The sequence below is a fragment of the Nicotiana tabacum genome, chromosome 7 (assembly GCF_000715075.1).
Source record: "Nicotiana tabacum cultivar K326 chromosome 7, ASM71507v2, whole genome shotgun sequence".
In the NCBI taxonomy this organism is placed as follows: Eukaryota; Viridiplantae; Streptophyta; class Magnoliopsida; order Solanales; family Solanaceae; genus Nicotiana; species Nicotiana tabacum.
The window spans coordinates 28,076,489-28,102,917 of record NC_134086.1 but is presented as its reverse complement, the minus strand read 5'-3'; the positions used below and the strand labels follow the sequence as shown (position 1 = coordinate 28,102,917).

Below are 26,429 nucleotides of genomic sequence, written 5' to 3'. Positions count from 1 at the left end.
TTGCCTGTTATATAGAATCAAGCAAATACATTATAGAATTATTTAAAAGTTTTCACATATGAAGTGCTTAATAAGTTATATTATTCTAAATGATGGTAAAACTTTTATTCAAAACACAAAATCTTCTAAAATATTAATCCTTAGAATTTTTAAATCAAATATTTATAATTTTGACAAATTACAAATAGTAAAATTCAACTCAACGTACATGAAAATCTACATATAGTAGAATTCTTATATGCTTATTGTACCAAATTCAAATGGTCAAACGTACAAATCTTTTCATGTACTCCCCCACTCGTTGCTTCCATTACATAAGCTGTACTTTAAATTCTAAAAACCCCATTACGTGAGCCTAAATATTTATTAAATCCACTAGCTTTTGTACTTTCTTTCCTGGTTAAGGGGTTCTCATAAAAGTCAAACTCTACGAAAAAATTAATATTATAAGATATATCTATTTTACCATAAAATCAAATTCAACATTCCATTCCATAAAATATAATTTCGAAGCTACAAATTAAAATATGAATATATATTGTATAATTCTTCATTCGTTAATTTATCTGAAGTAGTTTGATTCAAAACATAATTTAAGAAAAAAATTATTTTTTTTGAAACTTGCGAGTTTGAATAGGTCATATCATTTGTGTGGTACGAGACTTTTAAAATTTGTGGTCTTAAATACGCTATAAAATTTATGTGGTCATAAAAGTTTTCATTTATATTAAAGTACATTATGTATTACTCCCTCCCATCCATAATAAGTTTGGCTATTTTCACACAGATTAAAAAATTCATATTTTAAACATTAATTAGCAATAAAATTGACCATATTAACCTTTATTATCTCTTCACATAAACACTCCTAACACATACTCCAACACTGTTTACTCCAAGGATAATGAAGGAAAAAAATAATTAATTCATTCTTAAAATCTGAAAAAATTACTTATTTTGGACCATACAAAAAGACCAAAAAATCACTTATTGTGGACTGAAGGGAGTGTTTAATTGGTGCGAATACTAAAGAATTTTCCCATCCATAATTTTTCTCACTTTCCGAAGTGGACTTAGTACAAATTATGAGTTCATCCAAACCTACTGGCTTTAGCTTAATTCTTATGTAAAAATAATATATTTTAAAACCCAATTAATCAATTTGTTGTGGTAATATTATACTCAAATAATTTAATTTAAATTATAGATTTACCTTTGCTTACCTACCTCAAAAAATAAAAAAGAAGATTTGTCACCGTATGACCTATAGATTATGGGTTAAAGTCATAAAAGTAGTTACTGATACTTGCATTAGATTATGCTGTCTACATCACACTACTCAAGATGCGACCCTTTCTCGGATCTTGCGTGAACGCTACCCTTTTTTGGTCAACAAATATAAATTTTTTCTACCATTTATGAAATTTAAATTTATAACAAAAATATAAATTTTGTCCCCAGTATTATTTTTATTTACTCCCAATATTTTTGTAATTTTGTCCATATTGCCATAATCCACTCATGAATTCTTCTTCTTCTTCTTCCTCCCTAAGTCCCTTTTTTCCATTTCCATGAACAAAACCTCTGTTTATCAACCTCTCTTCAAACCCCTAAACAACTTTCTCTCTCCTTTTTCATGTCCTAAGAAAACCCCACAAAAATTCTTTGTTGATTCTCCACACAGAGAGAGAGAAAATGGGTTCTCTTGTCCCATTTCAAGACCTTAATCTTCAACCTGAATCCACCAATTTAACCTCTAATTCTCCAACTCCGTTAATTACCCCCAAAATTGAACCAAAACTTGAACCACTGGATGAATTTACTCAAGCTGATCTTCAAACCCCACCTCTTTTCTCCAACCCTAATACTCTCAATTTCAACTCCAATTTCACTCCTAATTCACTATCACACAGCTCAATTATTACATCTGAACAAAACCCATCTGGGTCTAATGAAACAAATGTGTATTCTGAGTATAACAGAATTTCTGAGCTGTTTCGTGAAGCTTTTGCTAAACGAATGCAGCGTTACGGAGATATTGAGATTGTTGCTGACCCTGAGAATGATGATACCCGTGACGTCGAGGTGGACCTGGATAATTCACGTGCCATTGTTCCGGTTAATAATGAGGATAATCAGGTTTCGGAAATGGTAATTCCTAGAAGAAAATATCAACAAAGATCATCTGAATTAGTTAGGGTTACAGATCTTAAACCTGAAGATCAACGTTATTTTCGTGATGCTGTTAGGAGAACTCGAATGCTGTATGATTCATTACGTGTTTTAGCGATGGTGGACGATGAGAATAACATGAGTGTGGTGCCTCATAGGAAGACTAGAGGTGATTTGAAGGCTTGTCAGGTTTTAAGAGAACACGGGTTATGGATGAATCGCGATAAGCGAATTGTTGGGGCGATCCCGGGGGTGTTTATTGGTGATGTGTTCTTTTTCAGGATGGAGCTTTGTGTTGTTGGTTTACATGGGCAGGTTCAAGCTGGCATTGATTATGTCCCCGCGAGTCAGAGCTCAAATAGGGAGCCGATTGCTACTAGTGTGATTGTTTCGGGTGGATACGAGGATGATCAGGATGGTGGAGATGTGATTATATATACCGGGCATGGTGGACAGGATAAGTTGTCGAGGCAATGTATGCATCAGAAGCTGGAATGTGGAAATTTGGCGTTGGAGCGGAGTATGCACTATGGAATTGAGGTAAGGGTAATTCGCGGCTTTAAGTACGAAGGTAGTGCTAGTGGTAAAGTTTATGTGTATGATGGATTGTATAGAATTGTTGAATGTTGGTTTGATGTTGGGAAGTCTGGATTTGGAGTGTATAAGTACAAGCTTGTTAGGATTGAGAATCAGGAAGAGTTGGGAAGTGCCATTCTTAGGTTTGCGCAGAATCTTAGGATTAGACCTTTGGTGGCAAGGCCTACGGGGTATGTTAGTCTAGATATATCGAGGAAAAAAGAAAACGTGCCAGTATTTCTTTTCAATGATATCGATGATAATCATGATCCTGCTTACTTTGATTATCTGTTGAAGACTGTTTTTCCTCCGTACGTGTACCAGAATGTGGGCAGTGGAAATGGCTGTGAGTGCGTTAATGGGTGTGTGGATAATTGTTTTTGTGCTATGAGAAATGGTGGCCAATTTGCCTATGATTATAATGGGATATTGGTGAGAGGCAAACCGTTAGTGTTTGAATGTGGACCACATTGTCAGTGTCCTCCAACTTGCCGGAATCGAGTGAGTCAAAAGGGTTTGAGGCACAGATTTGAAGTGTTTCGGTCTAGAGAGACTGGTTGGGGAGTTAGGTCATTGGACTTGATCCAAGCTGGGTCCTTCATCTGTGAATTTACTGGGGTCGTACTCACACGAGAGCAAGCCCAAATTTTTACAATGAATGGTGATAGTTTAGTCTATCCAAATCGCTTTCCTGAGAGGTGGGCAGAATGGGGAGATTTGTCCCAAATATATCCTGACTATGTGCGGCCAGCATACCCCTCCATTCCTCCTCTGGATTTCGCGATGGATGTGTCTAGAATGAGGAACGTAGCATGTTATATGAGTCACAGTTCAAGCCCCAACGTGTTGGTGCAGCCCGTGCTTTATGATCACAACAATGTATCTTTCCCCCACCTGATGCTCTTTGCAATGGAGAATATCCCTCCTCTTAGGGAGATCAGTCTTGATTATGGGGTAGCAGATGAATGGACAGGGAAGCTTGCCATTTGTAATTGACTAACTTGTAGGAGTTGATGCAATTTTGAACATGATGCAGCAGAACCATTTCTGGTACATCATTTGCTGAGGTAATTAAAACATTCAGTCAATAATTTCTGTTAAACTCAAAACTGTAATGGCGTTGAGCGGCATGTTTTCTAATCAGTTTGTACTGGTATTGGTTGTCAGTTGTTACTCTAGCTAGTTATGGCCTTTATTCTGAATCTCTCTTTAGAAGCTGTTTTAAGCCCTCAGAATTTGGAATTGATGAGACTGATTTTATTACAATTGGGGCAGTCCTAAAATTGTCTAGCTTTGGCAACTTTTGGATGTGTCGCCAAAAGCTGGTTGGGACTCCAATTGCTTTCCCTGAGTTTTTTGTTTTGTTTTTTAAATATACTATATGCAGTTTGAATGCATCTTACTGTGCTTGTTTAATGGATTTGAACTTCTTTTCATGCTGCTTAATAGGAATTCCCTTTCCCATCCTTGATTGCCTTTTTAATGATTCAGAGGATGATTTTGTTTCTGATTTGCTGTGCTTTTCCCCTGGTAGATATCTTCCTCTTCAGATTCCATGTCTAAAGAACTCCTCAAATAACTGCTAAGAAGTATTCTCTCGTCCCATAATAGTTGAGCTTCTTTTTATTTTTTACAGCCAAGGGTGTGAGGTCAATAAAGTTGGTGAAAATCAAGGGAGACCAGAAACAAAAACGCTAGATTGTTTCCTTTCTACCTTAGTCTTAGTGGACAAAGTTAAACACTACTTAGTTTACTCGAAGTGTGGATGCCACTATTATTAAAAAAAAGGTTAAACTAGCTATTATATTTAGAGCCCGTTTGGTTTAGTCAATTAAAACTAGTATGCATTAAATACTAAAGTTGATTTATAATAAGCGGTTACATGATTGATTAAAAGTACTGTAACTGATAATAAGCACTTTTTTTGTTAAGATGACTGAAGTGCCCCCCTCCCCCTCTCTCTCTACACACACACAGAGGGAGTTAGGGGTTTTCTTTTAGGAAGGGTACTTTGGTATTAAAAGTTAATTAGGGATAAAATAATAAAAATCCTGTAAGATCAGAACTCAGAAGTGGTTATAAACTGTAAAGACTATAAGTTAGAGGTGACCAGCTTATGACTTACAAGCACTTTTGAGGTTTACCAAATGCATAAGTAAGCCAAAAAATACTAGTGCTTGAGCTTATCGCACATCCTCTTAGAGTGTAATTTATTATTTTGAGTTGGAAAAAGAGGGTTAAAAATGAGGTTTTGAAATGTGGAAAAATAGAATATTTAGTTGAGAAGATATCAAGAAGCTTGATATAATTATGGGGAAAAAAAGTTACGTTCAAGGGGAAGTTTTATTTTGGGAATGGAATTTAGGGGGAAGTAGGTCAAGTATGTACACAGTGGAGGCAGCTATACTGATGAAATTTTCTTCTATTTATATGGAAAATTGGTCAAGTATTGAAACAATGGTAGTACTATAACTAAGTTAAATATTAACGGGATCAAATGGACAACGGAATACTGTCTGTTGGTGTCCAAGTACCAATTGTAACATGAGCTATGATTATGAATATTTTGCATATCTCATTGTTAATTTTCTCTTTTAGGAAATGCTCAAATGATTTTGACTAAAAGTACCTTGATCTGATTGGACAGTTACGTAGTGGCTTAATTACATGGGACTATGCGTTCTTAAGTGGTGGTCATGTACGAGAAGAGAAAGAGGGTGGGGGGAAGAACTTGTCTTGAGACTCACTTAAATCTTTATGAAAAAACCGTTCCTTAGGTAGCACCTTTACAAACAAAGTCAAGTTTAAAGAGTAAAATTTATTCCTCACCATTAAAGGAGGATATGTAAGGCAATGGCGCAGAATCAGCTGGGATGCTTTCCCTGCTAACGCCCCACTCCACCTCGCCCAACTTTGCCCTGTCCTGGCCCAATTTGCTGATTCTCTTCTTTCCATTAATTTTTAGTCCTTTTTTCATCATTTTTAATTGTTTATTGAATTTCCAAATTAGGTATTGTATATCGCCGGCCAATAACATTGTTTTCATTAGATGGTTAAATTAACATTTGAAGAAACATCAATTATTATAAATGAACAGCAGAATAAACTCATTAAGTTTCAATTTATGTGACACACTTTCCGTATTACTCCATTTAAAAAAGAATGACACATTTCTCTATTTGGAAAAAATTTACTCCCTCCGTTTCAATTTATGTGACACACTTTCCATATTAATCCGTTCTAAAAGAATAACGCGTTTCTATATTTGAAAACAATCTAACTTTAAACTTTCAATTTTACCCATTTTACCCTTAATGAAAAGCTTTTATAGCCACATAAATGTTATGGCCCCACAAAGCTTTTACACTTTAATCTTTTAATATAACAAGTTTTAAAAGTCTTTTTTTTTTCTTCTTAAACTTCGTGTCGAGTCAAACTCGGTAGTAACTTTAAACTTTTTCTTTTGCCCATGTTACCCGACTTTTATATCCATACAACTTGAAGCCTTAAAAGAGCTTTTATCCTTTAAGCTTTTAAGACAACAAGTTTCAAAAGTTTTCTATTTTTTCTTAAATTCCATGCTGAATCAATTTACGTCACGTAAATTGAAATGGAGGGAGCAAGACATTAAGAGAATATCGCTAGGATATATAAGTAAAAATCTTAAACTTGAAAAGTTTTAAATAGTGCACCTAGCTCTTCGCTCTCATTGAAGATAATGAATTCTTTTCCATCCTGGCGGTTCACAACTAAGAGTTTGATCAAGCCTTTTCCTATCCCACCTCACCCAGTTCCCATCCATAGAGGTCGATACATAATTATATGTTTTCCTACTTCAGTGAACATCAATTATATGATTCTTTGCTTGATGAGGTATGAGTGTGCACATGTATATGGTTGCTAAATACTATTCTTACCATTCCATTTTATATGATCCTCTTCCTGTTTTGGTTAGTTTTGAAAAGATTTTACTCAAAAAATAGACGAATGCCTTCAAGTTACATTTCTTTCATAAAGTTTAAATGTCTACAAAATCTATACTTTGTGTGCAGGGGAACAAACTAGATATCATGATACATTTTTGCGTTTTTTGGACTCTTTGACAACTCCATGTATATTTGAAAACTTTTATCTTGATATTCTAATTCTGCCTCTAATAAATGCTCTTTATAAGAATTGTATTACATGTTGATAAGTGGTAAGTTTATCTTTTAGGGGTCGTTTGGTTGGAATACGGATTATGCCGGTATAAGTTATGCCGGTATAAGTTATGCTGGGATTGTTGTTTATTCACTGTTTGGTATGTTGTATTAAGAATGACAATTGCATAATTTCTAAGAAGAAGGTATAAGTTATACCGGTGCTAATTACCCCACCCTCTATAAGGTATAAGTTATCCCGGTATTAAAATTAACACCAGGATAACTTATACCTGGTTTGCTAACCAAACATAGTATTAAGGTGGTATTAAATTTTTATACCACCTCTATACCTTCTTATACCTCATACCAAATGACCCTTATTGATTGAAAGTTTCAATAGTAGGAAGCTCACATAAGTGGTAGATTATGGATAAACTATAATATCAACAAATCTAGGAATTAGAAATATTTGTTAATGTATTAGTAATATATAATTATCCCCGGAGTTAGCGCAAACCATGATGTGTGGGTTAAGCTCATTTCCTGTGTTCGAACTCTACTGCCAACAAAAGAGTGGTATTTAAATGGAGAAGGTTAGACGGAGCGGGTCTTGAACCGTTTGCCAACTGGTCTTTGGGAATTTTCAGTTGTAAAAAGAAGTAATAGCTACTTTTGTCAAGGTAGAGTAATGCTTCTTGTCATACTAACACACAGAAACAGTATGATCTTCCCTTTTCTGTTTTTTCCTTCTTTATTTCTTTCAATTTATCTTGAATTATTTTGTTTGATGATAAATTAAACTTGCTTGCTGGTAGTTTTGTCTTTTACTTTTTGCTGCCCTGTAAGGTGTCCGGAGCTGAACTTTGTTGGGTACTGGCACCTCCTGTCATGTCGAATCTCTCTCTCTCTCTCTCTCTCTCTCTCTCTCTCTCTTGTTTTTGACTGTAAATGAAACTGCTTACGATTGGCACCTCCAGGGATTTTGAATATGAATCTTGTCCTTATTGGGGGAAACATTGGCTCCATGCGTTGCATTTATGTTTTGTCTCAAATGATTGTTTGTCCATTTGATAAAAGGAGCTTTGATGTATTCATTTTGGACTATGTGACCATGACCCGTCAGCGTTGTTTATATTGTATTAGCTGATGCCTGCAGTCAAGATGTGATATTGAATTTACCTACTTTTTAATTTAGTGCTGTTGAACTAAATCAGGGAGAAGGTCATCCTTGTTGCTTCTTGCAATGCATACAATATTAGCCAGAGATCACACTCCTTTCCTCTCTTCTTTAAAAAATATCACGTGTCCTCCTTTTTCGAGCTGGAAATCATAGTTATCAATCTCTGTCAGTCTAGTTACCATATGCTCTTTCAGAGTTTTTATTTTTAATCATATACCCTTTCAGTTCTACTTAAAGGATTTTATCCACTTCCATTTGTTGTTTGCTTAACTGAAATTCATAATATACTGATTAACTGATGCAGTAGTTACTGGTTCTGGAAATCATTGTGCATACTGCTGATACCTTTGTTTTGTCAGGGAAGCAACCTGCTAGGGAAAAGATTTTGATTATGAAGATATCGGCCTACAGTTGTCTCTCAAAGCAGCTTGCTGCCTAACCGTCTGCTGACTCTAACTAATATTTTATCTCATGCAGATGAAGGGCGAGTATTGGCTAACTGTTATCCTGTTTCCTTTTCATTATAATCCTGCTGTCTTGATGACACAGTCTAGACTACATCATCAGGTTCCTGAAACAAGTTGCTCCTGTTGCTGTTCTTTCATCAGTTTGTCGATCCTATATTGTAGATAGCATGGTGTTCAATGACTAGCTAGAAGAATGAAGAAAGCGATATTGCATTTTTTCACTATCCGCCTTTGGAAGGAACCCTTTTAACCGATCATCTCCTTGATAGAGCTGGTCTGCTACTGATGTTCTTGATCGTTAGAACTTTAATAGGTTGTAGTAATAGCTTGTATATATGAAGATCAAACTGCTTATTCTGTACAGAAGATTGTATCTATATCGTGCTAATGGATATCCAGAGTGCAGTTCAAATGCTTTTGCCTGTTCTCTTTCTAGTTAAAGATGGAAGCACCTATTATGCGGTCCAATGCGTCAAATTAGGGATGCTGGGATTTTGAAAGGATCAAAAGAGGCACATCAAATATGTTGCTTCCAAAATTTCCCACTGAATATGGCAATGCAAGTTTCATTTAAATGATTGAATCCTTCCTTTTTCTTAAGCCTGTATTTTCTCATGTTGCTGTTTACCCTGTTGGTATACCCTAACTAAACTCATTTTGCTTTGATTTAGCCAAGTTATTTCATATACTTGAGCTGTGATGCATTGAGTGTAAGATTTTATACTGGATAGGAGAAGCTCAATCAGTTATTTGAAGGTATCTTTAGTCTTTTAGCATTTGGTGTACGACAGCAGACATGACTGACCATCTCAAGCGGTTATTTTATCCTCTATATATGCTATTTGAACCTTATTGCAAATGTGATCATTTCTAATTTTGTATAATCTTATATGATGACATATCTACCTTAATATCCACATCTCTATGACATTATCTTCTGGATGCGTTGAATTCTAGCGGCCCACCATTCACTCTCATATAGTATTGCTAAATACTGGTCTTATAACTGTTCTGTAGAACTTAATTACCTTTCACTTTGGTAGGCATACTTTTATAACAAAACACCCGTATATCACGTCTCCAGTTCTACCATCTGATTTTGATTCTATATGACATCTTTATATATAATTTCATTTTGCAGAAACAACGAGCGTAAATATCTAAATTGTCTATATTTAGGCACAATAACTGCATCTGCTTTCACTCTTTATCTTGAATAAACTTGCATAAACTTGCACAAACTTGCACTGCACATGTTCTACTTATTTTTAAGATCTTCTCTCCACAGTGCTTCTGGATAGTTTACACTTTTGATTGACACCCTTGTTTTTTTAAACATAATATCGTCAACAAAAAGCATAATCTATGAAACCTCATCTTGTATATTGTTGATTAGCTTATCCATAACAAAGGTGACCTATCTCTTTTATTTCTACCTGTCTCAAACAATTAGCCCCTCGATTTCTGATTTTTTCCAACTTTTTCTCATGACATCATAACACAGACATAACGTACCTGGTTTTAAGTTCAAGATGAATACAATCTCCCCATCACAAGACGTGAACGCTGATGTAACTCGAGACCGTATGTCGTTCAATAATGAAGGAAAAGGAATTTCAAGAGTCTCCCATTCTTCTACTGGTCTCTGTTCTAAAATCCACAATTGGATATATCCGCGTCTGTATTTTTGATAACCAATGACTGCTAATTTATCCTTCACCTCTATCAACTTGTAATCATTCTCCCAGATATATGCATTCCACAATGCAATAATAGTATTGAATTTTTCAGATTTAACGTCAAATGCTGCTATAGCACGTCCATTATGGTAAGCAAACCTATATATAACTCCACTAATGCAAATCCCGGGCTTGCTTAGAACATGAGGGGAGATGCTTTTAATCTCTCTCCATGATTTGTCTATGCCTAAAGTTAAAATCAACTGTTTTCTGTACCCTTCTTTAACATGCTGTGTTATCAAAAGAACTTTGTACTTCTTTTCTTCTGCTTCAAAACCTAATGAATAGCTACGTCAAGCAAAATCTTTATTTAGGTTGGGAAGAAGTCTTACTTCTCCTGTACTGGGATTGAAAATCGCTGCAGGTTCCACAGATGATGGTCCCCATAAGCAAAATAAACCGTTAACTTAATCCAAACGAGAATTCACAGGAGCATGGTTGTAGAGTTCATCAAATCTCCCAATTTGAAGAAGGGTGGCAAAGTATTTTCCATCTTCTTTTGGCTCAATAGTATAAAAAACTGATTTCTTTTCGCGCAAAAAGAATTTTGTTCCACCAGGACGGGTCATATATAGAGCGACGTGCATGGATATTCACAAAGTTTGCCTCTGATATAAAGGAATTACAGAATCTGGCAACACACTTGAAACGCATTACAGATCTAGCAGGAAGCCACGAGAATATTTCAAAGATTATTTCTCGGGGTATTGACGAGTTTCTTCCTGCAAAATTCTTCTTCTCCATTTGTTGATTGTTGAAGGCGCGCGGCTGAAGAGAATAGTGATGATGTCGATGCCTTAGTTTTGCTCTGGAAAAAACCCTATTTCTAACCCTATTCCAAAACTTTTATTACCTTTTTGTTTCTTTTAATAGGTGTATTATATTCTAAGTAATATTTTATGGAATATTATACTCTCATGTTTAATCTGTCGTGGGCTGCTTTCCAGACACGCCCCATGACCCCTGCGCCCCATGGCGGCCTAGCAAGCCTCACAATGCCTAGCACCATGGTCGGCCCTATGGTCTTGGCTGCGCCAAGTGACAAACGCGCATGTGCCTTTGTCGCCCCACCGATACCTCTCGCCAGTGCCCAGCGGCTAGCCAATGACAACAGCACCGCGCGCACTGACAATGCCGCGCGCGCAGATCCTGATGCCTCGGCAGCGCCCAGTTGCAGGCCCATTCCAGCAGCGCCTCGCGCATAGACCCTAGACCCTGATGCCAAGCACCAGCGCCCAGCCTCAGGCAAACACAACAAGTGTCGCGCGTGCCAACAACACCGCGCGCGCAGATCCTGACCCGCAAGACAAAGTTACTGCCATCAGACTTGTTTCTACATTGTAATAAACTAAGTCCTTTTCATTGTAATTATATGCTAGTTTACATCATTTTCATTCAGTGTGCTTCTACAACTTTATTAGGGCAAGTCATGTAACTTTGGTTAATTTTTTTAAGCATTATTAAGGGGGATCAAGCAATTAATTTTCTGTACTGTTGTCTCTCCCCCTCGACACCGCATCTTTTGTAATCAGCTTTCATTCATCAATAAAATCATCATCAGCATTCAAAACCCAATTCTCTCTCAGCTTCCGCAATTGCTCGTGACATTGGTTTTCCCTCACGACACTAACAATCTAGTCTAGCTTGCGGGGGGGACCTCATTGGCGGACAACAATCGCACTGACATCGGTTGCTTAGCCTTACGTTGCCCTTCCAAAGAACATGAGGAAAGCGTTGCATAACAGTTGGTATCAAAGCCTAGGCTCGACATCGGACGAGGGAACACATTTGCCATCATCACCATTTCTGACCATAGTGAATCATGGGGAGCGCCTAGCATCCCTAGAAGAGACAGTTGACCTATTACGACCCATCGTGAATATGGTGCCTGATCAAAACAACAACCTGGTGCAAAGGTTGGATGACCTGGACCACAGAATGCGGCAGACGGAAAATGACATTGCAAACATCAGTTGCGACTCTGAGGATGACTGACAAACGACAGCCATTGAAACTGCCAATATTCATGGCAAATTTGAGGACCTCCAACAGGAGCGTGTCGACGATTTAGCCCATCAGGAACAAAAGGCAGACATACTAACTGCCATGCAGCAAACTATAGACGACTTGACAGGCCAGCTCAACGTTGTCAATGCTTCCCTATAGAGCCTACTTCGAGGAGGCGACAACCACATCAAGGGTGCAGCAAACATCACCCCCATTCCACAAAAACTTAAGATACCGGAGCCAAAACCATACGACGGATCTCGGGATGCTAAGGAAGTGGAAAATTTGTCATTTGGAAGAATCCAAAAAGGTAGCAACTGGTGCCATGTATCTTCAGGGCGATGCCAAACTTTGGTGGCGGGTCAAATACGAAGCCATCAAGGACGGTGAAGATACTCTCTAGACATGGGATGAATTAAAGGCAGCCATACGCTTGCAGTTCTTCCCCGAAAATGTGGAATACAATCCAAGGAGAAAGCTACGGGAGCTCCGCCACACCAGGTCAGTGCGGGAGTACGTGCGCGAATCCTCCGCACTCATGCTAAACATACGCGACATGGGGGACAAAGACAAACTCTTCGCATTCATAGAAGGATTGAAACCTCATGCTCGTATGGAACTACAGAAATAACGGATAGACACCCTGACCAAGGTCATTCAAGCTGCAGAATGCCTTGGCGATTATCACTTGGGAACTCAGAACGACAGGCCCCAACTGCCTGTCTGAGGGGGATTCAACGCGAACCATCCCAGCAATGGTGGCCCAAGCAAAAGTGGAGGAGATCGGAGTGCATCCAAAACTAAGACTCCTCCCTCCAGCAACAACGGTGCTGCAACCATCAACAACAATCAGGGGAGAAAGCCTCCCTCAAAATGTCGTCATTGCGGTAGGGCACATTGGAACAATGAATATCCCAACATAAAGATCAATGCTCATCAAACTGTCGAGGATAAGTCAGATGCATCAGACACATCAGAAGCAGACCAGGTAGGCGCCTTCAATGCAATTGTTGGCTCTATCCCACATGCATTAGTGGGGACCAGTGCATGTCCTCTTAAGAAAATCTCAGGCCCAACCACCAAGAAATATAAGGAAAAGATGGACGAGAGGCCTCCTAAACAAGCAAGGACCCTAATGTTCGTTGAATTGAAAGTGAACGGCAAGCCCATTCACGCATTGATAGACATGGGTGCTACCCACAACTACTTGGCTTCAACTCAGGTAGAGCGCCTGAGTCTAGTTGTGCAAAATAGTAAAGGCCGCGTCAAGGCAATCAACTCGCCACCCCAGACATTGGGTGGAACAGCTATAGATGTCCTAGTGAAACTTGGCCCATACAAAGGAAGCATCGACCTGCATATCACAATCATAGATGACTTCGACATAATAGTGGGTTTGGAGTTCATGAGGCAAACCAACACCATACCGGTACCATATGCCAACATGCTCCTGATGATGGGAGAAAACGGGACCAAGCCCTGCACTATACCATGCTTTACTATAAAGATGGCCGCAGGAAACATCTCGGCCATGCAGTTGGAGAAGGTAGTCAATAGATATGAACCCCTGGTTCTGGCTACCCTTCGCATTAACAATCAGCCATCATGCCATCGGCCTCAAAAGACTGGTGACGCTCCTCAACGTGTGAAGATTTGTCAGCCATGCCACAAGGACAAGTCGGATCATTCATCATAGATGGGACCCTTGCTGCCATTACATGTCCCACATAGACCATGGGAAAGTGTTTCCCTCAGATTCATCACAGAATTGCCCCAAGTCGGTAATCTTGCATCCATCTTGGTTGTCATAGATCAGTTTTCAAACTATGCAACCTTCATAGCAGCCCTGCAAAACATCTCAGCAGAAGATACAACTCGACTCTTCTTCTCGCACATTGTCAAACATTGGGGCCTGCCCAAAGACATTGTTAGTGGGCGTGACTCACACTTCACTAGCAACTTTTGGACCCATCTCTTCAGGTGCTTTGGGTCGACATTGAGTCACAACTCAGACATCCATCCACCATCGGATGGCCAGACAGGTCGATTCAATGACATGCTGGAGGAATATCTCCGCAACTTTGCAACCAGGTCACAGAAGCATTGGGTGAAGCTCTTGGATGCTGCTCAACTGTGTTTCAATTCTCATAAGAGCAATCATACAAACAAAAGCCCTTTTGAAATTGTTACCGAATAGCAACCGCTTCTCCCGCAAATAGTGAATGCATCAACCATGCCAAAATCTCTTCGAGCTGCCAACTTCTCAAGCGAATGGGAGCGCAACATGGGGATAGTGCGGAGCTATCTCGTCAAAGCCCAAGAGCGGGCAAAAAGGTTCACCGAACATAATCTTTGCTTTGACCATCATCAAGCATGGGACAAAGTAATGCTATGCATCCCAAAACGATACTTGTTTGTAGAGAGGACCCATGACCCTCGCCTGCAACAAAAATACATCGGGCCCCTGCCCATTGAAAAACGCATTGGGAAGTCCACATACCAGGTGAAAACCCCATCCTAGTGGAAGAACCATTCAGTCTTTCATGTCAGCCGCATGAAATCATTGCATCGCTACCAAAGCAAGCTCAAAGAACAGAGGGGCGCAGACCTCCCAACCATCAACCACCAGAACAATCATCATCATCATCTTGACATGGCTCCGAGGACGGTGCCAACTCAGGTGGGGGAGAATGTCATGGGTTGCTTTCCAGACACGCCCCATGACCCCTTGGTCGCGCCCCATGGCGGCCTAGCAAGCCTCACAATGCCTAGCTCCATGGTCGGCCCTGTGGTCTTGGCTACGCCAAGTGACAAGCGCGCATGTGCCTCTGTCACCCCACCGATCCCGCGGCTGGCCAATGACAACAGCGCCGTGCGCACTGACAATGCCGCGCGCGCAGATCCTGATGCCTCGCCAACACCTACAGGCCCATTCCAGTAGCGCCTCGTGCACAAACCCTGATGCCAAGCACCAGCGCCCAGCCTCAGGCAAACACAACAAGTGTCGCGCGCGCCAACAACACCGCGCGGGCAGACCCTGACTCGCAAGACAAAGTTGCTGCCACCGGACTTGTTCCTACATTGTAATAAACTAAGTCCTTTTCATTATAATTATAGGCTAGCTTACATCATTTTCATTCAGTGTGTTTCTACAGCTTTATTAGGGCAAGTCATGTAACTTCGGTTTATTTTTTTAAGCATTATTAGGGGGGATCAAGCAATCAAACATTTTCAAGCAATCAATTTTCTGTACTGGTGTCTCTCCCCCTCGACACCGCATCTTTTGTAATCAGCTTTCATTCATCAATAAAATCATCATCAACATTCAAAATCCAATTCTCTCTGAGCTTCCGCAATTGCTCGTGACATTGGTTTTCCCGCAAGGCACTGACGATCTAGTCTAGCGTGTGGAGGGGATCTCATTGGCGGACAACAACCACACTGACATCGGTTGTTTAGCCTTACGTTGCCCTTCCAAAGAATATCAGGAAGGCGTTGCGTAATAGTTCGCGTGAATGTAGACATAATTTAAACACCTTGTAAGGAATATTATAATATATGATGTGATGTCTCATGTTTAAACCTATTTCTACTTATTGGTTTCTTTAAATAAGTAGTATTACAATTGTATAAATTCCCTCGACTTTCAAACACACCATTTGACATTTACAAGCGATGAATCAACTGCTGATTGGATAATGACGTGGAAACTAAATGGACAATGACGTGGTAATGACTTGATAGTTACATAATGCTTACATAGACGATGACATGTCAGCTTACTGGACAAATATAGACGGCTAACTTGATAAATTAGCTACTCCCCACGGTCCAAAATATGTGATTTTTTGTGGTCCAAAATAAGTGATTTTTTCATTTCAAGAATGAATTAATTATTTTTTTCCTACATTGCTCTTGAAGTAAATAGTGTTGGAGTATGTGTTAGGAGTATTTATGTAAAGAGATAGTAAAGGTTAATATGGTCAATTTCATTGCTAATTAATGTTAAAAGGTGAATTTCTTAATATGTATGAAAACAACTAGAAAATCACTTATTTTGAACCAGAGGAAGTACTTTAATATTGGCTTGACAAATAATCGTGGTGCCCGTGCTAGTTTAAGCTAATTAAATGGGACTAATGCTCGCAAATATGGACTACTGATTTGATAACTCTTTTCAATGTGAGTATATTTATTGCTAGAAAAATAATTGGAATTGTATGATTTACATGACACTTAATTTGAGGTTAGCAAGTTAACATATTCTCTTCAGTCTCTTGTTACAAGTCACTATCAAGGTTCATTGCAAAAAGAGATAAATTCTTTCAGGGGTTGGACTTTAAGGAGATGTGATATTTATGTAAAAATGCATATGAAAATTCATGATCTGAATCTTATAGCATTCAATCTACTATATTTTTAAAATTACGGGTTGAGATCTCAGAACTACTACACATAGATTTATTCACTGCAATTAAAGTACTAGATCCAAATGAAACCAATGTTATAAGGCTGCATCCCCGCCTCTATTAGAAAGAGAGAAATACTTCAAACATCTTGTAAAATTTGTAATCTTAAACTCAAGTATGATTGACATGTTTCTGACTCATTGTTACCTCTCCTGATAAACAAATTAAATGGTAGAATTTTCAAAAGGCATTTAATTAGTAGCTTGATTGACGCTTTAAACTTAATAAGACAAGTTATAGAAGGACTAACCGATAACTATAACATATGAAAAGAATTTTCTTAGCTTGCTTGAGCTTGTGAGATTGATTGTCTACTGCAGGTTCTTTAGAAAATTAAGAATCTGTTTTTTTTTTTTTTTTTTTTTTTTTTTTTAAAAAGAGATAGAGCAGCAAAGAAAATTAATAGTATTGATTGAAATTGTCTCTACCTTTTATTAAACATAAAGGATTATAAGTAGCCAACTTGGGAACATAATTTGCAGAAAAATCTGTATAACAAGAATACAAAAAAGCTAAAATATCTCAACAAGTCAAAAAACTCTAACATAAATTTCAAAAAAATAAATTCGTCCGCAACTTATTATTCTAAAAAATAAATATTCAACCGAATCCCATAAAAAATCCAAAACTCAAAATCAATGGAGAGACTAATTTAACACAAAAGGTAGGATCTCATAGGCTTGTTATCCAAAATCAAAGAAAAAGAACACACAAGTCAGAATGACTTCCAGTTTAAACTAACATGTATTTCAAGTTTGCTAAAGGGGAATAGACTTTTTACGTAACTATAAAAGCGTCTGATGCATCTCTCTTTAGGAAGCTCCTTGATAGTATTTAATACTCTCAAACTCTTTTCCATGATATTATAACATACACAAATATTTTCCGGCCTTAAGTTCCTAATGAATATAATCTCCCCATCACGGAACGTACAAGATGATATAGCACCAAACTGTATATATGTCGTCACATGGAAACTTCATGAATTGACTCTTCCATTCTTCTTTTGAAGTATCCATGTGTGCATTTTTCATAATGCACGACAGCTAGTTTACCCTTCAACTCCATCAACTGATAATCATATGCCGAGTGAGATGCAATAATTTTGAATTTTTCATATTTAACATCAAATGCAGCTATAGCAAGTTTATCCTTATGGTAAACAAATCGATAAATAACTCCACCAATACACACCCCAGGCATGCATAAAACACGAGGAGAAATACTTTAATTTCAATCTCTCTCCATAATTTGTCTACGCCTAAGGTTAAAATCCAATATTTATTGTACCCTTCCTGAACATGCTCAGCTGTCAAAAGAACTTTGTACTTATTCTTTTCTTCTGATTCAAAACCTAATGAATAGTTACACTGAACAAAGTCATTATTTAGGTTGGGAAGAAATCTTACTTCTCCTGTACTGGAATTGAAAGTCGCTGCAGGTTGGATGATTTCTTGAGGAATAGACAGTTTTCTTGTCGTAGAATTCATCTTCTTCTTAATTGGACGCCTTGGCGTGCGGCTGAAGCGAACAGTGATGGGACGCTGTGGGGTCCATACCTCACTTACTAAAGGAAATAAGATAGAAAAGTTGGAGAGGACAAAATAAGTTGCTTGAAAAATTGCATATGGGCGGCTGATCAAGATTTCAATTTGCAATGCAAAAATCAATTTTGATTGGCTGAGAGGGTGGCTATTTTACCTATAAATAAAGATGATTCCCTCTCAGTTAAGACACACCAAAATAAGAGAGAAACAATAGAAGTTAGAGAGAGTAATCCACAGATTGTTGTCTGTGAGATAACTAGTGAGTGGTAGTAATATTGTAGTGAGGTGTTTTATATAAAGAGTGTTATTTCTTTCAAAGTTGTAGTAGTCTCTTGACACTACTGAGTTGTAATATTATAGTGGTAATATTGCTACACTCGGATATTGTATTTTATCCTACTAAAATATTTGGTGTCATTGTTACTCTCTTGTGTTATTATTATTTGCTGTGGATATTATTCCTGGGCGGGATTATTTATTTTATCCCAACAACGTGGTATCAGAGCCATGGCAAATAATGGTCCGCTATCTTTTCAGTACCCCCGTCTGACAAAAGATAATTATGAGAAATTGTGTCTACGTATGAAAGCCATCCTTGGCTCTCAGGATGTATGGGAAATCATAGACAGAGGGTATGCAAAACCCGATAATGAGGAAGCTCTGCCCCAAAATGAAAAAGAAGTCTTGGCAAAGACAAGGAAGAAGGATTAACAAGCCCTCACGCTCATCCACCAATGTTTGGATGATGCCATGTTTGAGAAGGTGGCAGATGCTACCACCTCAAAGGAAGCTTGGGAGATTTTACAAAATTCTCTTCAAGGAGTTGACAAGGTGAAAAAGGTAAAACTTCAAACTCTAAGGGCTGATTTTGAAGTTTTAAAAATGAAAGAATCCGAGTGCATCTCGGATTATTTTTCAAAAGTAAAGGCTGTTGTAAATCAACTAAGAAGATACGGGGAGGACATATAAGATGTCAGTGTGGTAGAAAAGATCCTTCGCACTTTAACACCTAAATTTGATTTTGTGGTGTGTGCTATTGAGGAATCTAAAGATTTAGACTCTATGATGGTGGAGCAATTGGAAGGTTCTTTACAGGCCCACGAAGAAAAGATCAAAAGGAGAAAAGAAGTGCCATCGGAGCAACTTCTTAAAACTCAGTCATCCTTCAAGGATTATGGAGGTGAAACAAGCTATTGAGGAAACGGACGAGGACGAGGACGAGGCCGAGGTCGAGTAGGTCATGGAAGAGGAAGAAGTAATGGTAACAACTTCAACAATGAAGTTAAAATCCACTAAACATTCAGAGGTCGTGGTTGTGGACAAAGAGGAGGAAGAGGACGTGGATACTACCAAGAAAATAATGGACAAAGGTATGACAAATCAAAAATTGAATGTTATAATTGTCATAAATTTGGCCATTACTCTTGGGAATGTCGTAGCAATGTTGAAGAAAAGGCTAACCTTGTTGACGACAAGAAAGAAGAAAATGAGTCAACGTTGTTGATGGCACTCAAGGAAGAAGACAGAGATGATTGCAGCTCGTGGTATTTGGACAATGGAGCAAGCAATCATATGTGTGGATGCAAAGAGAAGTTTGTGGAGATCAATAAAACAGTGAGAGGTAATGTGTCCTTTGGAGATACCTCAAAGGTTCAAATCGAAGGGATAGGTACGACTCTAATCTCCTGTAAAGATGGTAGTCACAAGTTAATTCAAGATGTTTATTATGTGCCAAAATTAAAAAGTAATATTTTAAGTTTGGGCCAACTTCTTGAAAAGGAATATGACATCCACATGAAAAGTATGCATCTTTGGCTTAGAGATTCAAGTGGAATTCTAATTGCTAAAGTGCATATGGTAAAGAATAGATTGTTTTCTCTGAATCTTAAAACAATTGATGCAAAGTGTTTGAAGGCTAATGTGCAAGATGAATCATGGTGTTGGCACATGCGATTTGGGCACTTAAATTTTGAAGCGCTCAAATCAATGGGAGAAAAGAACATGGTGCATGGGATACCATCAATTAACCATCCCAATCAATTGTGTGAAGCTTGTCTTCTTGGAAAACATGCAAGGAGGAGTTTTCCAAAGGAGGCCATGTCAAGATCAACCAAGCCGCTCCAGCTTGTCCACATTGATGTGTGTGGACCAATCAATCCACCTTCTTTTGATAAAAGAAAATACTTTCTGCTTTTCATTGATGACTTCAGTAGAAAGACTTGGGTTTATTTCGTGAACCAAAAATCTGAAGCTTTTGCTGCTTTTAAAAATTTCAAAGTACTTGTGGAGAAAGAAAGTGGCTATGAAATTAAAGCTCTAAGGTCCGATAGAGGAGGCGAATTCACCTCAAACGAATTTAATGACTTCTATTAACTTCATGGAATTCGTTGCCCTCTAACGGTACCTTATTCACCTCAACAAAATGGTGTTGCAGAGAGAAAGAATCGAACGATTTTTAATATGGCTAGATGTATGTTGAAAGCTAAAAGTATGCTTAAGGAATTTTGGGCCGAAGCTGTTTCTTGTGCAGTTTATTTGAATAACAGGTCTCCAACAAGAAATGTTAGAGATCAAACCCATCAAGAAGCATGGAGTGGAAGAAAGCCAAGTGTCAAGCACTTGAGAATCTTTGGGAGCATAGCCTATGCTCATGTGCCACATCAAGGGAGAGCAAAGCTTGACGATCGAAGTGTCAAGCATGTGTTTGTTGGCTATGATTCGAGTTCAAAAGGCTACAAGCTATACAACCCAAGCAACGGTAAGGTGGTGGTAAGTCGTGATGTTGAATTTGATGAAGAACTGGCATGGAATTAGGAAGCTGAGGAAGAAACTTCATATGATTTTCTTCCATACTTTGGTGATGAAGAAGAACCGGAGACCGTGGAACCTGTGCAGGACACAACTCCACCTTCTTCTCCAACAAATGTTGTATCTCCCTCTTCTCAAGAAGGTTCAAATGAACAACCGCAAAAGACAAGGAGCATTCAAGAGCTCTATGAGGACACAGAAGAAGTTACTAATTTTGATTTTTTATGTTGTCTCTTTGCTGACAGTGAACCAATGAACTTTGATGAAGCTGTTACAAACAAAAGGTGGAGACAATCCATGGAGGAGGAGATTGAGTCAATAGAGAAGAACAACACTTGGGAGTTAACAACTCTTCCCAAGGGTCATCGAGCAATTGGAGTGAAATGGGTATACAAGACAAAGAAGAATGTTGATGGAGATGTGGAGAGATACAAGGCACGACTTGTGGCTAAAGGTTACAAGCAAAGGCAAGGCATTGACTATGAAGAAGTCTATGCACCTGTTGCCCGCATGGAGACTATTCGTTTGATGATCTCTTTGGCAGCGCAAATGAAGTGGAAGATTCATCAACTAGATGTCAAGTCAGCCTTCTTGAATGGCTATCTTGAAGAAGAAGTCTATGTTGAATAACCATTAGGCTTCGTGGTCAAAAACCATGAAGATAAAGTGTTGCGGTTGAAGAAAGCTTTATATGGATTAAAGCAAGCCCCACGAGCATGGAATAGTTGCATCGACAAGTATTTTCAAGACAATGGGTTTACTCGTTGTCTCCATGAATATGCTCTTTACCTTAAAATTCATACTAATGGAGATATCTTAATTGTTTGTCTTTATGTTGATGATCTTATTTTCACGGGTAATAACCCAAGTTTGTTTGAAGCTTTCAAGAAAGATATGTCCTGTGAGTTCGAGATGACAGACGTAGGGCCCATGTCATATTACTTGGGCCTAGAAGTGAAGTAGATGGAGGATGAAATTTTTATCTCTCAAGAAAGCTATACAAAGGAGATATTGAAGAAGTTCAACATGCTCGATTGCAACCCCGTGAACACACCGATAGAAAGTGGGACAAAATTGTCCAAGTTTGATGAAGGAGAAAAAACGGATCCCACATTCTTCAAAAGTCTTGTGGGAAGTTTGAGGTACTTGACTTGTACCAGACCAGATATACTTTTTGCAGTTGGAGTAGTAAGTCATTTCATGGAGGCTCCTACCTCTACTCACTTGAAGGTCACTAGAAGAATTCTTCGTTACCTAAAAGGTACGATCGATTTTGTGTTATTTTATTCTTCTTCTAATGATTTCAACCTTGTGGGATTTTGTGATAGTGATTATGCGGGAGATATTGATGATAGAAAAAGTATAACTGGTTTTGTATTTTTCTTGGGTGATTCTGTTATTTCATGGAGTTTAAAGAAACAGTCCATTGTTACTCTCTCGACATGTGAAGCCGAATATATAGCAGCAACATCATGTACCTGTCATGCTATTTGGCTAAGGAGATTATTAAAGGAGCTCAATTTGCCACAAATGGAAGTTACAGAGATTTGTATTGATAACAAATCAGCACAAGCACTCGCGAAGAATCCAGTGTATCATGATAGAAGCAAGCATATAGATACAAGGTATCACTTTATCAGAGAGTGCATTGCCAAGAAGGAAGTCGAGCTTAAATATGTGAAGTCTCAAGATCAAGTTGCAGACATTTTTACAAAGCCTCTCAAGTTTGAAGATTTTCAGAGATTGAAAACAAGACTTGGACTGAAGAAGAAAAATTAAAATTAAGGGAGAGATTTGTGGGGTCCATACCTCACTTACTAAAGGAAATAAGATAGAAAAGTTGGAGTGGACAAAATAAGCTGCTTGAAAATTTGCATATGGGCGGCTGATCACGATTTCAATTTGCAATGCAAAAGTCAATTTTGATTGGCTGAGAGGGTGGCTATTTTACCTATAAATAGAGATGCTTCCCTCTTGGTTTAAACACACAAAAATAAGAGAGAAACAATAGAAGTTAGAGAGAGTAATCCACAGATTGTTGTCTGTGAGATAACTAGTGAGTGGTAGTAATATTGTAGTGAGGTGTTTTATATAAAGAGTGTTATTTCTTTCAAAGTTGTAGTAGTCTCTTGACACTACTGAGTTGTAATATTATAGTGGTAATATTGCTACACTCGGATATTGTATTTTATCCCGCTAAAATATTTGGTGTCATTGTTACTCTCTTGTGTTATTATTATTTGCTGTGGATATTATTCCTGAGCGAGATTATTTATTTTATCCCAACAGATGCCTCGTTGGAAAGACCTACGTAGGTAGGGCAAAACTTTTTATTTCCTTTTGGTTTCCTTATAAAAACTACGAAAAAAATGCCGAAAGCCTTTAATTTATTGTCCGGAGAATTAATTTTAAATATTACAGTATATAATAAGTGCTAGCTATATTTCATGGAATATTCTAAAACACAATTGTATCAATTCCCTTGACTTTCAACACAACCTTTCGAATTTAAAGCAATGAATCAACTTGAGTTTGTAAAAAGAAATCTGGAGAATCAAGTCAAGTATATCGAAAGAAGCTATTTTATGACGCATCATTGCCTGATTGGATAATGACGAGGAAGCTAACTGGACAATAACATTAGTAGCGAAGTCAGAAATTTCTCCAATGGTATTCAAACTTGAAAAAGGTGGAAAAAAATTCTCCGACAAAAGGCATTCAATATATGTTATATACCGCTAAATCCTTATATTTTACATGTACTAATCTTTTGGTACGCGTGATGTCCAAAAATTATATTATAAAATTAAAATATTAAAAAAAGATTTAAATGCGTGAAAATATTAAGAATATTGATTTTGTTTAGCTAACTCAATAAAGGAAGACTTTGATCTAAAAGATCTCGGCAGCCTAATTATATTAATTGCTCCCAATTATATTCTAGTCCTTTTATGACCGTTATACTTATTTGAGGAAATAACTTGAAAAATCAAGCATGAATGTCGTCACGAGTCTCAAGTTCTAACTCCTAAGAAGTTGTAGATATATCTTTTACACGAAGAACATCACAATTATGACCACGTGAAATGACAACTTTAAGCTTATTTCCTACAAATATATCTTCATACCGTTATTTCTATTCTAATATCTCACAAACTACCAATCACAATTTATTTCTAGACCTAACAATAAATATGTTTTTTTTTTTGCAGAAAAGATATAGTGACATTGCTTCAGAATTATAATGATTAGATGTATATAAGTAGTTTAGTAGTATATAAATAATTGGGATAATGCATAAAATCCTCCCCGGCCTATGACCATATTACCAACTGCACACTTTTTCTTTTCGGGATCCTATTATCGCCCTGAACTATTTTAAAGTATAATAAACACCACCTTAAGTGCTGACATGGCATAGAGAGTGTGCACACTCTCTTAAAGGCAAGTGAAAGTTATAAAAATAATTTTAAAATTGATTAACAAGTACAAGTGTCATATTTTGATGGGACATTACAGAATTAATTACATCAAATTAATTAGTCTCCTTCGCTTTTAAACCTCTTCTCGCACGAACAAGGGGGACATCGTTTCAACGGCGAAATGCCGGAGCAAAAATCCAATACAACGCAAAATCAACCTAGAAATCAAAAACATATATGTTTAATAATAGAAATAGAGCAACAACTAGAGGGAGCAACGAGCATGATTCAGTAAGAACCTACGAACAGTCAAAGCGGTTTCGTTCACTGGAGTTTCATTGGAGCAAGGGTCTTCGTCGGAGTTTCGTTCTCCGGCCAGATCTGACAATATCAAACAAGTATTATATAAAACTCATTAAATGAGGTTTTTGCCTTTTGACCGGATATGGTAATGAAGGCCTGCAAATAGGAAAATAAGGAAGAAGGAGAAAACGGTGAAAAAAAGTTTTTAAGTAAGAAATACACATTTTAGACGCGTGTATTTACCACCTTGCACGCATCTGATTGTTGCTTTTTAAGGAGTAAATAATATTACTTAAAAAAAGTTCAGGAGGGTAATAGGACCCCAAAAAGAAAAGATGTGTAGTTGGTAATATGGCCATAGGTCGGGGAGAATTTTATGCATTATCCCTAAATAATTAAATCGATTATACTCGGAAGGAAGAATCCTAAACATAATAGAGTTCTAGGTGCACCATATTTTAGTTTCCTGCTTTGATTTCTCCGATTTAGGTGTCAACTTTGGTTTTTCCTTCTTCTTCTTCTTCTTTTTTTTTTTGTGTGTTCGCACTTTCTGAATTAAAAAGATTTAATGACAAAATTTGTATTTGATATTAAATTCCTAAATATTAGAAAATAACTAAGCTACAATTTTGTCCAATGTAAAACTTATTTATAAACGATAAAAACAATCAAACAGTATTTCGCGAAAGGACTTAATGCTTTGCAGCAGAAGTTGAATTCTCGATAAACACATAATCCTAAATTAAAAAAGAGGTGAAATTGCTCAATTTTTTTTTTAAAAAAAAATCCTAAACCTTAAAGTTGTAAAAGTGCTCAAATTCTTTACATAAAATATTATTTTTAAAGGAATAATGGATTCTTTACCCAAATAATTTTAAATTAATTGGTTAACTCTTTCATAAATATTCCTAAACCTAAAAGGAGTCCAACGTGCTCGAAAAGTTTTCTAATGTGAATTTTTCATGTGTTATAAAAAACAAAAACCCAAAAAAAAAAAAGGACTCCTAAATCTAAAAGGGGTTGAAAGTGCTAAAAAACCTATACTTTTTTTAAGGAATTACTCTCAAAACGTAAAAGGAGTTCAAACGGATGTAATCAATTTTATTGAAATACTTTACAAAATACTTTGATTTTTTCTTTTATAAATTTATTATATTACCTATTTTAAATAGGGAAGAATATAATAAACAAAATCTAGTTGATTTGGAATTACTAAATATTATAATGAACTTTTTACCTAAATAATCTTAAAGTATTAATTGGTTAATTTTTAAATATTCTTAAACCTAAAAGGAGTTCAACATGCTCGAAGTTTCCCAATGTGATTTTTTCATGTGTTATAACAAACAAAAAGAAAAGACTCCTAAATCTAAAAGGAACGAAAGAGCTAAAAAAACTTAACCTAATTGTTTTAAAGAATTAACTGGTTAAAGTTTATAACAAACAAAAGACTCCAAAAACATAAAAGGAGTTCAAACGAATATAATTATTTTTATTGAAATACTTTACTTTCTTAACCTAATTTTTAAAGAATTGATTGGTTGAAATTTATAACAAACAAAAGACTCCCAAAACATAAAAGGAATTCAAACGGATG

The 26,429-nt window shown here is 37.2% G+C and overlaps 1 protein-coding gene and 2 pseudogenes across 2 annotated transcripts; 1 reads left to right on the top strand and 2 right to left on the bottom strand.

Annotated features, from left to right (window-relative positions):
• Positions 1 to 1,474: 1,474 nt before the first annotated feature.
• LOC107829838 (histone-lysine N-methyltransferase family member SUVH9) lies at positions 1,475 to 8,949 on the top strand. 2 transcript variants are annotated; one of them, XM_016657300.2, is made up of 2 exons: positions 1,475 to 3,815; positions 8,548 to 8,949. In XM_016657300.2, the coding sequence occupies exon 1, from the start codon at positions 1,696 to 1,698 to the stop codon at positions 3,742 to 3,744; it is 2,049 nt and encodes a 682-aa protein (XP_016512786.2). In that variant the 5' UTR covers positions 1,475 to 1,695; the 3' UTR covers positions 3,745 to 3,815; positions 8,548 to 8,949. The 2 variants fall into 2 exon arrangements, with proteins under 2 accessions (XP_016512786.2, XP_075113124.1); XM_075257023.1 differs by having other exon boundaries at positions 1,476 to 3,815; positions 8,430 to 8,949.
• Positions 8,950 to 9,831: 882 nt separating this feature from the next.
• Positions 9,832 to 11,163, bottom strand: LOC142182664 (putative F-box protein At1g47730; annotated as a pseudogene).
• Positions 11,164 to 17,284: 6,121 nt separating this feature from the next.
• On the bottom strand, positions 17,285 to 23,840 carry LOC142182663 (putative F-box protein At1g53370; annotated as a pseudogene).
• Between the last annotated feature and the right edge of the window lie 2,589 nt (positions 23,841 to 26,429).